This window comes from Ammospiza nelsoni, chromosome 17, assembly GCF_027579445.1.
Source record: "Ammospiza nelsoni isolate bAmmNel1 chromosome 17, bAmmNel1.pri, whole genome shotgun sequence".
Classification (NCBI taxonomy): domain Eukaryota; kingdom Metazoa; phylum Chordata; class Aves; order Passeriformes; family Passerellidae; genus Ammospiza; species Ammospiza nelsoni.
In genome coordinates, this window is record NC_080649.1 from 1,460,328 (window position 1) to 1,475,671 (window position 15,344).

Below are 15,344 nucleotides of genomic sequence, written 5' to 3' on the forward strand. Positions count from 1 at the left end.
CCCCATCCCTGAGGGGATTAACAGCCCTGTGGATGTGGCACTTGGGGACATGGGACACTGGTTTTTGGGGGGAATGGTTGGGCTCTGTCTCGGGGGACTTTTCCAGCCTCAATAATTCCACGTGGGAGCCATGGCCAGCCCTGGGGAAGCTCAGCTCTGTTTCCTGAGCCTTTGGGGCTTCCTGCACTCGGGGTGGGACCCTGTCCCTGGGGCAGAGACCCTGCGGGACCCCCCTGCAGCAGTTCCAGTGTCCGGCACCGCTCCGCACCTTCTGTCCCCGCTGGTGTGTCCCTCCAGTGCCAGCCCCCCATCCCTCCCCCTGTCCCCGCTGGCCCTGGGGACAGGCAGGGGCTGATTTTGGGGACAGAGCTGAGGGCTCCCCTCCTTCCTCCATGCCGGGGGTGCCACGATGCGCCCAGGCTGGCACTGGGGCTGTCCCCGTGTCCCCCCTGTCCCCATGGCCGGGCTGTGCCCGCCCCACGCTGCGTGTCCCGCCCCGCACACGCGGCACCGCCCCGCGGGTGGCGCTGGGGACGCGCCGGGGTCCCGCAGCCTCCCGGGGCCATGAAGGTGAAGGTGATCTCCGTGCTGGAGGACAACTACATGTACCTGGTGATCGAGGAGAGCACCCGGCACGCCCTGGCCGTGGACGCCGCGGTCCCCAAGCGGGTGAGCGGGTCCGGGGGTGGCGGTGGCTCCATGGCGGGGTATCCGTGGGACATCCCCGGGCAGGACAGAGCCCCCCATGCCCCGGCTGTGCTGGGACCCCTGCCCTGCCCTGCCCTGCCCTGTCCCTGCGGGTCCCCGAGCCGCCCCCAGCCCGAGCCGCGGCCCCCACATCCAGCGGGATCTCCCCAAAGCCAGCCCTGTGCACGGTGACCCCATGGGCACCCCCTTTCCCGGCCCGCTGTGCCCCCCGTGTCGCTGTCCCGCTGTCCCCAGCCCTCCCTGTCGCGGCTTTTCGGCGTTCGGGGCTGACTCGGGCATTTCCTTCCTCCCGGAGCCGGAGCTGCTCCTGGCCCTGCGTGTTGAGCTGGCACCGGAGCCTCCTGGCACCGAGCGGGGCTGGCAGTGGCCTGTGCCAGGGTGGGTGGCACGGCCGCCGTGTCCCTGCCGTGCCGGTGGCACCGTGCCCTCCTCTGTGCCTTCCCTAAGAAAGCACCGGCCAAAACTGCCCCCAAGGCCGTGGTGCCATCCCCCTGCTCCAGGCAGGGTCACATCTTTGTGTCTCACCCTCAGCGGGTGCTTTTGGAGGTTTGCCCTGCCTGGTGGCACAGGGGACAGGTCACTGTGTGGGTGTGTGTCACCTCCCGTGCCCTCTCACCGCTGCTCTGCTCCCTTTCAGCTGCTGGAGATCATCAGGAAGGAGGACGTGGTGCTCAAGGCCATCCTCACCACCCACCACCACTGGTAGGTGTGACCCGCTCGGGGTGGCCATGTCCCCACGGGGATGGCGGCCGTGTCCCCACGGGGACGGTGCCCGTTCCCAGTCCCATTCCCAATCCCAGTCCCTGCTGTGCCCCAGGGACCACGCCAGGGGCAATGAGGAGCTGGCCCAGCTGCTGCCAGGCCTGCAGGTGTTCGGGGCTGACGAGCGCATCGGGGCCCTCACACACAGGGTCAGCCACGGCCAGGAGCTCTCGGTGAGGGCTGCAGGGCTGGGGACACACACGGCTCCTGCTGCTGCATGGGGTGGTGGGGTGTCCCCATGGGGGGGAGTGGGGAGCGGAGTGGGGTGGTCACACTGTCCCCAGTGGGGAATGCATTGGGATGGTCACACTGTCCCCAGTGGGGAATGCATTGGGATGGTCACACTGTCCCCAGTGGGGTTGGTGCTGCTGGGCCGTGCTCAGCTCTTGGTGTCCTGGGGTGGGTGCAGATGTGGCCCCACAGATTCCAGGAAGCTCATCCCAACCCCAGCCTATTTGGGGTTGTGCTGGAGGCTCCCACCCTCTCCTAGATCCCAAATGCCATCAGGGCAGACACAGCTGGACCCACCCAAAGCCCCTTCAGATCTGTGACCTGCTGGGCCCCAGGCAGGCGTGGGGAGGTCTGGGGGGGTCTGTTTGTCCCCCTCAGGAGGATCCTGACCCTCTGTCCCCCCAGTTTGGGACCATCAGGGTGAGGTGTCTCTTCACGCCGTGCCACACCTCGGGCCACATGTGCTACTTCATGTGGGAGGACGATTCCCCGGATGCTCCAGCTCTTTTCTCAGGTACCCACGTGCCCCCCATTGCTTTTGGGGACACACTCCCTGTGTGCCGCCTGTCCCTGTGTGCCGCACACTCAGCACTGCTGGGGTGACCCTGGCACCCCCATTCCTGGTGTCCCTTGGTGCCCACCCCTGTCCCACAGGTGACACCCTGTTCGTGGGGGGCTGCGGGCAGTTCTTCGAGGGCACAGCGGAGCAGATGTACACCAACCTCACCCAGATCCTGGGCACCCTGCCCAAGGACACGGTGAGAGCCCTCCCCTCCCTGCCTGGGGGCTCCTGGGGCCGGGAGGGGGCTCAGGGCAGGGATCTGGGGCTGGGACAGGGATCCTGGGCTCAGGGCAGGCATCTGGGGCTCAGGGGAGGGATTCTGGATTTGGGGCAGGGATCCCAGGCTGGGACCTGCCCTGGGAGCAGGTCTGATGCCCGCTGCCTCCTACAGAAAGTTTTCTGTGGCCACGAATGCACCGTCAGAAACCTCAAATTCGCCTTGAAGGTGGAGCCAGAGAATGAGGTGGTGAAGGAGAAGCTGGCGTGGGCCAAGGTAAGTGATGGGATGTGCCAGGGGTGCCAGGGGGTGGCCTGGCAGCGGGATTTGGACATCTCTGTCCCCTGGCAGCAGAGGGATGACGAGGACCTGCCCACGGTGCCCTCCACGCTGCAGGAGGAGTTCCTGTACAACCCCTTCCTGCGGGTCACGTAAGCGCTGCGGGCTCCTCCCGAAACTGCTCCCAAACCCTCCTGAACCACCCCTGCTCCCCTTCCCCTCTTGCACCATCCCTGTTCCCAAACCCTCCTGAACCATCCCTGCTCCCAAAACCCTGCTGGGAAATTCCAGCCCGGGGCCAGAGGAGGCTGCCTGGTGTCACCCCAGAGCCACCGTGTGCCCACTGTCCATGCCAGCACAGGGTGGCAGTGCCCCAGTGCCCATCCCAGCCCAGGGCTGTCTCCAGGCTGACAGGGCTGTCCCTTGCAGGGAGGAGTCCCCAGGGCTGTGTCCCCTGTGTCCCCAGGGCTGTCCCTTGCAGGGAGGAGTCCCCAGGGCTGTGTCCCCTGTGTCCCCAGGGCTGTCCCCAGGCTGACAGGGCTGTCCCTTGCAGGGAGGAGCCCAGGGCTGTGTCCCCAGGGCTGTCCCCAGGCTGACAGGGCTGTCCCTTGCAGGGAGGAGGCCGTGCAGAGGTTCACGGGCAGGACAGAGCCCGTGGAGGTGCTCAGGGCTCTGCGCTCCCACAGGGACACCTTCAAGAAGCCCAAGGAGAGGCCCAACCCCCAGGCCATGCTGGCCTTTGACTGGGGGCTCTTTGGGCCCTTCCTGGAGAAGAAGTGACACCCCGAGGTGCCAGGGCTCCCCCTGGCTGGGCACAGCTCAGGCTGGCTCCCAGCTGGGTTTTGGGGCTGCATTTTGTCTTTAGGCTGCTTGTGTGAGGCTGCTCTGCTCCGCTCTGCTCCCCCCTGGCTCCTGGGGTTCCTGTGCTCCTGGATCCCTTTGGGGGGATCCCAGGCTGTGGGACCCCCTTGGGGGGCTGGCGGAGGGTCAGGACGTGGCTTGGAGCAGGGGACAGTCGTGGAAGGAGCCAGGGATGCTCAGGACGGTGGTGCTGTGCCCCATGGAGCCCCTGCCTGCCCTGCATCCCAGCCCAGGGCTTTGGGACTCCTGGAGCCCTCCTGGCCCAGTGTCCTGGCTGATGGACACTTGGATCCCCCCCATGGGACGCTGGGACATGACTGGTGGCACTGGTGCCACCAGAACCCACCCAGCTCCAGCCCTGTGCTGACAAATCCATCACAGCAGGGTTTGGGTGGGTTTCCCCCCCATTTTCCCAATTTTCCAGCAGGTCCCACAGGGATCTGTGGCCATGGCTGCCTTGGGGAGCCCTTGGTCCCTGTGGGGTGTCCATGTGGAGCAGGGTCAGCCCCAGGAGGATTTCCCAAGGTGGGACAGAGTTCAGGCAGCCCAGAACAAAGTGCTGCCATGCATCCCTTTCTGCTTTTTGCTTTTTCCAAGATAAAACCTGGGAAACACTCGGTGCCAACCCCATGGACATTGCCTTGCCAAGAGCCAGGGAGCAGCTGGGGCTCCCAGGCCTCCCCAGCCCTCCCTTTGTGCAAATCCAGGGCTGTGCTTTATTTATTTTTGCCTGAGAAAGGAGCAGAGTTTTATTTGCAGCTGTGGGGAGCCACTTCACACCACTGAAGTCATTCCTTTTTTTTTATTTTTGTGAAGAAAATGAGTGTTTGATGGCAGCTCCCAGCACTGGGGCAGAGTTATTTCAGGGATTTTCATGTGTGGACTGTGAATTTCTTTGTTGCCACTGGAGTCTGGTTTGGGCCTTTTTCCTGTGCTACAAACCTAGTTGGGTTGGTTTTTTGTTTATTTGTTTGTTTTCCCTTTTACTAAGTTATAGTTTGTATTTCCTTTGCATGAAAGGGAAAAGATTTATCCAGCTGCAAAATGGTACCATGGCCTGCATTCCTCAGTTCCCATGAAATGCTGGATTTTGGATGTCCCATTTGGGATTTTATTTCTCCTGGGTGCAGGGATGTCCCTGTGGGTGTGACCCAGCCCTGAGCCTGGGACAAATTCAATTCCACAGCCCAAACGGGGACCAATTCCAGCTGTTCTGGTGCCAAACGGGGAGCCCAGGGTGGCCCTGTCACCCCTGTGTGTGTTGGTGACGTGGGAACCCAAGGGCAGAGCCCTGGGGGTTTCATTCCCAGCCAATTCAGCCTCTCTGGATTTTGTGCATTTCTGGGCTGATGTGCTGAGCCCAGCCTGGAGCCCCTGCATGGCAAAGGGAATTCTCTGGAAGCACCAATTTGCTCCTCAGGAAGGAGAGGGGGGTTGATGCCTTAGAACACTGTGAGGTCAGGAATGATCAGCAACAGCTGAAAAATGGAAAGCTTTTAATTAAAAACATGAAAATTCACCGTTTGCTCTGTGGATTCATTGGAACCAAGTGCAGAGGGGGCTCTGGTTCCTGCCAGCCCCAAGGTCAGGAGTTTTTCTGTGGTAATTTCAGGATGTTATCCAGCTGTAAGTGCCTGTTCTGTCTGGATTTAGGGATTTTATCCCTCAGGAAGTGGCTGCTGAGGGTGGGTAAGGGTGACACTTCTGTCACTCCCTGCTGAGTGTTCAGGAAGAAAACACAGAGAAGGAGCTGCCCTTGGTATAAATTATTATAATTTAAGGAAAAGGAATCACAGGGTTTTGTCCAGCATTCCCTCCAGTCCCTCTGCAGCCCCAGGGATGATCCCAGGCCTTGGATCCCCTCTCTGGGGCCACAGACCCAGTGAGAGGGAGAGCTCCAGGCTCAGGAGAGCATTTCCAATGGGCTGTTCCAGCAGGGGCAGGCCCAGATCTGGGTGCTGTGACAGCCCAGCAGGGCCTGGGCAGGAACACTGGGCTGTGGCACAAAGCTCAGCCTGGAGCTGGGCTCCGAATCCTTGAACTCTCAGCTCTGGGGCTGTCCCATCAGCCTGGCAGGTGTTCCTGCCTCTCCTGCTGTGTCCCTGCCAGATTTGGGGTTTATTGCCCTCACCTCACATTTGGGGTTTATTCCCATCCCTTCACTCTCCAACTGGAGGATTGAGCAGTGCCAGGCCCTTCCCCAGAGGCAGATTTGGGGTGAATGAGCAGTGCCAGGCCCTTCCCCAGAGGCAGGGGCTGCCCAGAGTCCCTGGAGGATCAGCAGTGGAGGTCAGAAGGCACCGAGGCTCTCACCATTTGATGCTGAGGGCAGAGCTGGCTCTCTCCACAGCGTGGTACTGGGTGTGCAGCACCTGCAGGGCCCTGTGTGAGCCCCAGCCCCCCAGCCAGTGCTCATAGAGCTCCCTCACTGCCTGGTTCTGCTCTGGCACCTCAGCCCTCAGGGATTCATACAGCCTCTCCACCTGCTGCAGCTCCTCCTTGCTGGATTCCCCCTCCAGTTTGATCTGCCCTCCTCCATTCAGACAGCCTGGGGGGAAAAACACAAAATAGATTAATAACTTCAATAACTTTAGCTGGGAAAACATCCTCAGAAATTCCAGGTCAAACAGCTGCAGGGATGGAAACAGCCCAGGGACGGAGGTGCCCTCCCAGTTATCTGCCAGCAGCAGGGAGATGTGGGCTGCCTCCAGCTGGGGCTCTGCCAGCTCTTATCTCTTATCTCCTATCTGCTGCCCCCAGGAGGGAGCCTGAGCCCAGCCCAGTGAGCCCAGCCTTGCAGGAAAGGGAAAAGTGTCTGGGATGAGTTCTGGGGGATCCTTGGGAAGGAGCAGCTCCAAGGGAACCTCAGGGCTGCCCCTCTCCCAAGGGAGCCAGCAGCAGCACAGGGAAAATGGAATCAAATATTGAATATTCCTCCACCAGCCACAGCAGCATTTTCTGTCAGTGTGATGCCAGGTTTGGGCAATTTCAGGGGGAAAATCCCCTCAGGTACCAGAGCTCAGGAAATCCTCCTTAAAAGCAATTAATTAATGAATGATGCAAATGTTGTGTGATGGAATTCAGCTGCAATTCTTTAAATCCTGAGGAATTTCTGGCTCAGAGGTAGGTGATGGTGTGGCTGCCACAGCCCAAGGGGGTGAGGAATCTCCCTTTTCTCCTGTCTGGAATGCCCTGGAGCTCCCCCAGGATTTGGAGCAGCCTCACCTGAGGGACAGGCCATGACCTCCACGTAGTGATAGGGGCACTTCCCTCTCTTGAGCTTCTGCACCAGGTTCTGGATGTTCCTGAAGCCATAGGCCAGGGCAAAGTGCAGCAGGACCTGCCCATCCCTCTCCAGGGTCACCTCCTGGAAGTCCTTGTTCCTGAGGGAGCAGAGCACAGCAAGTGGCTTCTCCAAATCTATTAAAATCTATTTTAAGCTTCAAAGAGCAAAACCCAAATTCTTTGTGAGTCTCACTGAAAAGCTGTCCCGGTTCTGAGCCATCCAAGGAAAACAGGAAGGAATTCCTTCCAGAACCTTCCTGGAGCCACCTGAGCAGAGTTTGCAGGAGGACACCTGTGCTGGATAAAGCCTGAAAAGCTCAGCACAGGGAGCCCCTCCCTGACAGACCTGAGTTCCTTCAGCCAACAGCAGTTGGGGATTTTTGACTTCTGCTGGACCATAAAACACGGGAACAAACCCTGACTGAGGATTCCAGATTTCTAAGGTTAGTGGGAATACCTGGTCCTGATAAAAAAGTAAGTAATTTGATTTTTATCAAGTTTTTGAGACTGCTTTTTCTGCTTCTTAAACCAGGGAATCCTAAACATAAAAACTGCTCATTAGGGATATAATTAATTCTAAAGGATACATTAAATTAGAGCTGGGAAGGCAGAAGGAATCTCAGGTGGATGAACCTCAATGCCCAAACTCAGTGATTAATTTTGCGTCTCACTCCAGTTAAACAGAGCCCCAAAACCCTCCCACAAGGTTCTTTGGGATCAATAATCAGTGACAAATCTCCCTGATTGGCCTGATCCAAGGTGAGGAATCTCTGCTCTGCCTTTTCAATTACTCTAAAATTTTATAATTATTCTAAAAATTATCAGTGGGAAAATCCACCAGGCCAAACTTCAGGGTGTGGATGAGGAAGGGGCTGGAATTCTCCCTGGATTGGCTGATTTATTTAATATTGGCTGATTTATTTAATATTGGCTAATTATTGCTGGGCAGCTGGAGGATGGAACAGCCAATCTCAGCCCGGACGTGAACTTTAACATTGCGAAAAACCCCCGAAAGTTCAGCATATCAACAGGGAGAGAATTCTTGAGAAACCCAGAGTTTCCAGTGGGATTGCAGCTCCTTACTTGAGGGGTCTGTAGTGGATGGAGGCGCCGTGGATGCCGAAGAGCTCGCGGGCAGCGTGGATGAAGATGTGCTCCAGGAACCCTCCTGAGCCCCCACCGCGGTGAGAGCTCAGCTCCTCTGCAGCCCTGCCGAGCCTGGGGGGCACAGAGAGAACCCTCAGAGCACACACAGCACCCTCAGGGCTTGGGGGGCACACACAGCACCCTCAGGGCTTGGGGGGCACACACAGCACCCTCAGGGCACACGCAGAGCCCTCAGGGCTTGGGGGGCACACACAGAACAACCCTCAGGACTTGGGGGGCACACACAGCACCCTCAGGGCACACACAGAACAACCCTCAGGGCTTGGGGGGCACACACAGCACCCTCAGGGCCTGGGGGGCACACACAGCACCCTCAGGGCACACACAGAGCCCTCAGGGCTTGGGGGCACACATAGCAAAGGGAATTCTGGAATCCCTAAATCCTGGAAGAAAGAGAACAAGGAAAAGGGGAATTCTGAACTCCCTAAATCCTGGAGGAAAAGGAACAGGACTGAAATGGGATTTTGCTCTTACATGGTGTCCAGGGGAGAAGGATCTACATCTGACAGGGACACTCCTTCTTGCTCCAGCAGCTTCAGCACTTCTCCTAGAGCAGAACCAGGCACAAAGAGTTCTTATTTTTGGGATACAGGCAAACAAACCCCACAGAGCAGTCCCTAAACTGCCCCTGCATTTTACCAGGGCATGATTTGCACTGTTAAATGTAAATCTAGATCAATATCCAACCTCTGTCAGAGACAAAGGGTTAGTGAAGCCAGGGAACACTGCAAGGCTCCCAGAATTTGCTGGAATTGGGAATCTCCTGTGGCTCTCTTACCTGTGGTGATGACACAATCCACATCCCTGGTCTGGAATTCCTGGTTGAAGAAGTCTGGCCTGGAGGCCTCCAGCTTTTTGTCATAGCAGGGCATGACAGTGACGTGGTAGATCCTGTCAGGGGGCAGGTGCTGCAAGGGAGACAAGGCTGGGGCAGCCCAAATCCCCCTGGCCCCAGGGAGAGCATTCCAGGGGCAAGGAGTGGGGGAAATAATGCTACTGTGCCCCTGAAATGGCCCTACTATGAGTATTTGTGTATTTATATGCTTATGAGTAAATGAAATTATTTCCATTTCAGCTGCAGGCAGTGACAGCAGTTATGGAGCTTCAGAGGTTTCATGGAACCCTGGAATGGTTTGGGGTGGGAAGGACCTTAAACTCCAACACCTCCCACTGTCCCAGGGTGCTCCAATCCCCATCCAGCCTTGGGCATTCCAGGGATCCAGGGGCAGGCACAGCTGCTCTGGGAATCCCATCCCAGCCCCTCCCCACCCTCCCAGGGAGGAATAATCCCTTTCCATCTCTCCTTCAGCTCCTGGAAGTTTCCCTCGCTCTGGTGCAATGATCCAAGGTCAGGCAGAGAAGCCAATAATCCCTAATGAAGGCATTAGGGAATAAACTCCCTCCCAGCCCCTCAGGGCTTGATCTGGAATCTCACAAAACCTCAGGATCATCCAAGCAATAAACACAGGCTGAGCAATCAGGTCACTGACCCAGGGCTCCTGTTTCAGTCTCTTGTGCCAAATATTCCCAGAAATTGCCAAATTTTGTCCCAAATCTGCAGCTGCCCTGTGCAAGTGTCACAAGCAGCAACCCCCAGGAGAAATCCCAGCCCCTTGCTGGCTGTGGGGATCTCCACTCCCCCCTGGGAAGATTCCAGAGGTTCCAGGCTGAGGAGAGCAGCAGAACATGAGGCTGGGAATGAGGGATCACCTTTGGATCTGCACCTAAGCCCCCACTGCAGCCTTGGCTTGGGTCACTTATTTGAAATTATTCACCAACTTTAAACAACAGTGGCACAAAGACACTGAAAATAATAAAAATAAAAGTTCCTCAGCTCTCCCAAATAATTCAGGTTTCATTTAATTAGCCCATGCTTAGTGTTCTACCCTAATTACTACTCATTAGTAAGACAGAAGTGAGGAAGATTTCTGCCTTCTGCAAGACAATACTGACCCTTAAGTATGTATTACAGCAAATTTATAAATAATCAGCCTGAAGGGTTGAATTGGAGGAGTTTCTGAGTAAGAAGAGCATTTTTAGAGCTGTACCTGCTGCTCTGCAAAGTAGCCCTTGACCAGGGAGCCCATGACCTGCTGGGGGGATTTGGTAGTGCTGATGTGGGGGATGATGAAGCTGCCATGGGTTTTCTCTGCATAGCAGATCCAGCCTGCAAGGAACATCACCCAAAAATTAATTACAAAAACAAGAATCAGGCCTTCACTCTGCCCATCCTCCCCAAACCCAGGTTTGGTGCCATTGTCAGCACAAAAAGCAAAGCAAGTGTCAGCCCGGACTGATTTTAAGGTGTCTCTCCACTGCTTTAGCACCTAAACCTGTGCTGTGATGAGAATCATCCTGCAGGTCAGAACATCCATCTGCAGCTTTCTGAGCAGCTGCTGGGTTTGGGATTGCAGCTGGAACTGCAGGCATACCTGGGCAGGCAGAGGCCAGCATGGGCAGGGCCTTTTTGTCCTCTGCTTGTCTCTGGAAGCGCCTCACAAACTCCTGCTGGCTCTCCAGGAGGCTGAAGTTCCTGGAGAAGGTTGTGTCAAACACGTGGTGCACACCTGGGCAGGACAGCAGCTGGGTTAGAACCCTCAGGACACAGCAAAACACAGCAAAAATCCTCCCATTTCAACCAGGGGCAGGCTCAGGCACAGGTACAGGGCTCTGCAGTTGGCAGGGGATGTTTTTCAGCAGGGGAAAGGAGGAAAGGTGACAGGAGAGGTGGAAATGTAAAATGTTAAATTGTTTCCAGTGGTTCTTTACAGGTTTTATGGACTGATGGAATGGTTTGGGTTGGAAAGGACCTCAAAGCTCAGCCAGAGACATCTCCCACTACCCCAGGGCGCTCCAGCCTGGCCCTGGGCACTGCCAGGGATCCAGGAGCAGCCCCAGCTTCTCTGGGAATCTGTGCCAGGGCCTGCCCACCCTCCCAGCCAGGAATTCCTTCCCAAAATCCCACCTGTCCCTGCCCTCTGGCAGTTTAAATCCCTTCCTTTGTCCTGCCCTTACAAAAAATCCCTTCCCCTCCTTTTCCCAAGCTTTTCCCAAGCTTTCCTCCCCTCCCTCCAAGCTCACTGTGTGACTGAAGTTTTGGACAGTCTGGAATCCCTGTGGGGGTTAAATCCCTTTAACCTGAGCTCAGCCCAGAGAGCAGCAAACCCCACACTTGCCTAGGCCCTTGAGGAAGGTGGTCAGCTTCTGGGCTGTCTCCAGCAAACCCAGTTTGCACCTTGCAGCCAGGGAGGCTCTGGACTGGGGGGACACAGAAACCACCACCAGCTTCTGCTCGTGGGCAGCAGCAGCCTGGAAAACACCAAACAGCCCCAAAGTGGCAGAGCTGGCAGCACCACAGGGCTCACCCCATGGCAGGAATTTACACCAAACCCTTGAAAAATGAGAATAAACCCCAAAGTGTGGCACAGGCAGAGCTGGCAGCACCACAGAGCTCCCCAGGCTCACCCTCACAACTTTAAAAATGAGAATAAACCCCATGAGAGGAGTGGAATCCCTGAGGGCTCAGGAATTCCCTTTCCCTGTGGATTTTTCCCCCTTTTCCTGTGGATTTTTCCCCTTTTCCTGTGGATTTTTCCCCCTTTTCCTGTGGATTTTTCCCTCTTTTCCTGTGGATTTTTCCCTCTTTTCCTGTGGATTTTCCCCCTTTTCCTGTGGATTTTTCCCTCTTTTCCTGTGGATTTTTCCCTCTTTTCCTGTGGATTTTCCCCCTTTTCCTGTGGATTTTTCCCCCTTTTCCTGTGGATTTTTCCCCCTTTTCCTGTGGATTTTTCCCCTTTTCCTGCAGGATGAGGGGAACCCACCTTGTTTTGGGCCAGCACCTTGCAGAGCTCCCCGTGGCTCTGCTGGCTCACCAGGACACTCTCAGCCGAGGTGATGCAGCCACTGCAGGCCAGGCAATCATTCAGGGTGATTTTGGCCTTCTCCAGCTTCTGGGCTTCCCCATCCTACAAAAAAAAACCACCAAAAATCCCAAAGCAGGCTCAGTTCTGAGCCCAGAATTAAAGGAGCTGTTTCCCCACTTTGTTACAAATAATGAAGGTGTTGTTATTTTGATTTTTAAATCTTTATTTTTAATGAGATGATGACAAAGCCACCAGAATTTGGCTGCTTTTAATGGGATTATTTGGCACAGCAAAGGAGATTTCATCCCACACACTGGAAGGGAATATTTCCCTTCTACCTGCCCTGAATAATTTGATTTTCCCAAGAGATTCTCCTCCAATCATAGCCAGGAATAGACCAGGAAATGAGGCACTATTAACATTTTAAAATAAGGAACAGGCTCCTCAGGAAGTGCTGTGCCCTCCTTTTTTAAAACCAAAATCTGCCTAAAGTTCCAAGTTCCATTCCCAGAGGGATTCCCAGCCTGGTTAACTGAGCTGTGCCAACTTTTTTTGGTGAAAACAGGAAAAACTCAGCCTGAATTCTTCAAGCTTTTAAAGAAATAATTTGAAATATTATTTTTTTAAAATCCAGCACGATTTATTAAAAATATCTCGATTAAATCTCTGAGTGAGCACAAGGACATTGTCACAACCAACCTGGAACTGCCAATCCTTAAATATTGATAAAATAAATAAACTTTTCATTTTATCTGCTCTCTAATGAAAATCATCACCAATTAATAGCAGTGTTTCAGAGTATAAAAAACTGGCATAAATTGGAATTACTGAGTATAAAGTGACTGCTTTGAAAAGAAGTTATAAATTAAAATGCTGATAAAGTTTAATAGAATCTTAGCTTATCTGCCCTTATATTAATAATCAGTAATTAATGCCAGCGTTTCAGAGCATAGAAGTGGCACAAAATTTGAATTATTTATTATAAATTAAAAAGAAAAAAAACCAGGAATGCTGACAGCATCTCTTTGTGGCATTAAATGGATGTAGATAATTAAAATATTTAAAATACACTGATTTTTCTGGGTTTTTACAGTGAACAAAGACCCCACATACCTGATTGACCTGGAAATAGCTTCCATCAGCTTCAATCCTGATCTTGGCTGCTGCTTTTCCAGGCTTTTTGTCCACCTTGACAGGCTTGATGCATTCCTGAAAGAGCAGCAGAGCCTGGAGGTGAGGAGCTGAGCAAGGAAGAGGGGATTGATTAAAAAAAAAATATTGGGAATTTAATTAAAAAATAAATATTGGGGATTGATAAAAAATCAATATAGGGAATTGGATAAAAATCAATATAGGGGATTGAATAAAAAATAAATATGGGGATTGGATAAAAATCAATATAGGGGATCAAATAAAAAATAAATATTAGGGAATTGGATAAAAATATTGGGGTTTTAATAAAAAAATCAATATAGATGATTGGATAAAAAATAAATATAGGGCATTGAATAAAAAATAAGTATTGCGGATTGATAAAAAATAAATATTGGGGATTTAATAAAGAATAAATATAGGACATTGAATAAAGAATAAATATAGGGGATTGAATAAAGAATAAATATTGGGGATTAAATAAAAAATAAATATAGGAGATTCAATAAAAAATAAATCCAGGGGATTTAATAAAAAATATTGGGGATTAAATAAAAAATAAATATAGGAGATTCAATAGGGATCATGGGGATTTAATAAAAAATATTGGGGATTAAATAAAAAATAACTCTAGGGGATTGAATAAAAAATAAAGAACTCAAGGGATCAAAGAGCAGCTCTGGATCCTGCCCCCAGTCCAGGCTGGAATTTCCCAGTTTCTCCCAGCCCTGCAGAGGGGTGGCAGGCAGAGGCTCTCACCCCCTGGGAGCAGGAGGAACAATTCTCCAGCATCATCCCAGCCCGGCTCTGCTGCTCCTGAGCTCAGCTCTGGCTCTGCAGCTGTGGCAGGAACAGCCCCTTCCTCCTCTTCCTCCTCTTCCTCCTCCTCTCCAACATCCAGGACAGGTCCCAGCTGAGCTGCAGGGAGGTGCCAGTGCCCAGCCCAGCTGGCTCTGGGGACAGAAGGGGCTCCGTGCCACCCTGCCCTGCTGTCCCGGCACGAGTCCCAGGGGGATTCTGGATTTTATCCTGATTTCATCCTGATTTTGGTGCTCAGTCCCCCTGGCTCCGTGTCCTGCTGCTCCTCTGAGCACTCTGAGGCTCCCCTAAATGGATCCCCCGGCAGGAACCCTGCACTCAGATCCTGCACTCAGAGCAAAGGCAGGGCTGGTGATTTCCTGAGGAATTCCCTTACAAACCCAAACCCAGGGAGAATTCACCATTTTGGGCTTCGCTATTGCCCTGCCCACAGTCCCAGCTCGGCTCTTCTGCTGTGCTTCTCAGAAATACGGGACAGAAATCTGGATACGAATCCTGGGTATGAATTCTGGATATAAATCCTGGGTGTGAATCCTGGATATGAATCCAGGACAGAAATCCTGGGTATGAATCTGGATCCAAATCCAGGACTGACATCTCGGGTGTGACCCCACAGTGTCCAACAGTGACCCCACAGTGACCCTGTGGTGTCCCATAATGTCCCCGCAGTGTCCCCGCGGTGTCCCCGCGGTGTCCCCATGGTGACCCACAGTGTCCCCGCAGTGTCCCCGCGGTGTCCCCGAGCCCTGTCCCGTCCCTGTGGCAGGATCAGCTCCCAGCCCTCGTTTCCCCCCCAGCAGCGGGAGGGGTTTTACGGCCGGGCACGGTCCCGTGCGGTGACACCGAGGGGCAGAGGCTGAGGCGGCACCGCCGCCTCCCCTCAGGGCCCCTCCCCGGCGCTGTCACCTGCGAGGGGGCGATGAAATCGTCCAGATCCGTCAGCTGCAGCACCCCGCTGAAGCGCGCCGCCATGGCTGCCGCCGAGCGAGCCGTGTGTTGTGCAACCGGACTACAACACCGCCGGAAAGGGAGCCGCGTGTCGTGACACGGGACTACAGCACCGCCGGAAAGCGAGCCGCGTGTCGTGACACGGGACTACAGCACTGCCGGAAAGCGAACAGTGTGTCGTGACACGGGACTACAGCACCGCCAGAAAGGGAGCCGTGTGTCGTGACACGGGACTACAGCACCGCCGGAAAGCGAGCAGTGTGTCGTGACACGGGACTACAGCACCGCCGGAAAGCGAACTGCGTGTCGTGACACGGGACTACAGCACCGCCGGAAAGCGAACTGCGTGTCGTGACACGGGACTACAGCACCGCCGGAAAGCGATCCGCGTGTCGTGACACGGGACTACAGCACCGCCGGAAAGCGATCCGCGTGTCGTGACACGGGACTACAGCACCGCCGGAAAGGGAGCCGTGTGTCGTGACACGGG

General features: G+C 54.5%; 2 protein-coding genes across 5 annotated transcripts; one reads left to right on the plus strand and one right to left on the minus strand.

The window, feature by feature from the left end:
* The first annotated feature begins 451 nt into the window (after window positions 1-451).
* Window positions 452-5,139, plus strand: LOC132080819 (hydroxyacylglutathione hydrolase-like protein). 2 transcript variants are annotated; one of them, XM_059484133.1, is made up of 8 exons: window positions 452-669; window positions 1,346-1,410; window positions 1,526-1,643; window positions 2,107-2,215; window positions 2,356-2,459; window positions 2,655-2,756; window positions 2,832-2,911; window positions 3,374-5,139. In XM_059484133.1, exons 1-8 carry the CDS (start codon window positions 565-567, stop codon window positions 3,537-3,539), a joined length of 849 nt encoding a protein of 282 aa, XP_059340116.1. In that variant the 5' UTR covers window positions 452-564; the 3' UTR covers window positions 3,540-5,139. The 2 variants fall into 2 exon arrangements, with proteins under 2 accessions (XP_059340116.1, XP_059340117.1); XM_059484134.1 differs by having other exon boundaries at window positions 2,835-2,911.
* CIAO3 (cytosolic iron-sulfur assembly component 3) lies at window positions 4,404-14,960 on the minus strand. 3 transcript variants are annotated; one of them, XM_059484130.1, is made up of 11 exons: window positions 14,813-14,960; window positions 13,049-13,144; window positions 11,894-12,037; window positions 11,249-11,381; window positions 10,505-10,639; window positions 10,121-10,239; window positions 8,851-8,980; window positions 8,547-8,619; window positions 7,989-8,123; window positions 6,846-7,003; window positions 4,404-6,168 (listed from the first exon to the last, which is right to left on the minus strand). In XM_059484130.1, the coding sequence occupies exons 1-11, from the start codon at window positions 14,876-14,878 to the stop codon at window positions 5,930-5,932; spliced, it is 1,428 nt and encodes a 475-aa protein (XP_059340113.1). In that variant the 5' UTR covers window positions 14,879-14,960; the 3' UTR covers window positions 4,404-5,929. The 3 variants fall into 3 exon arrangements, with proteins under 3 accessions (XP_059340113.1, XP_059340115.1, XP_059340114.1); XM_059484132.1 differs by lacking the exon at window positions 14,813-14,960 and adding an exon at window positions 14,308-14,586; XM_059484131.1 differs by lacking the exon at window positions 14,813-14,960 and adding an exon at window positions 13,847-14,586.
* Between the last annotated feature and the right edge of the window lie 384 nt (window positions 14,961-15,344).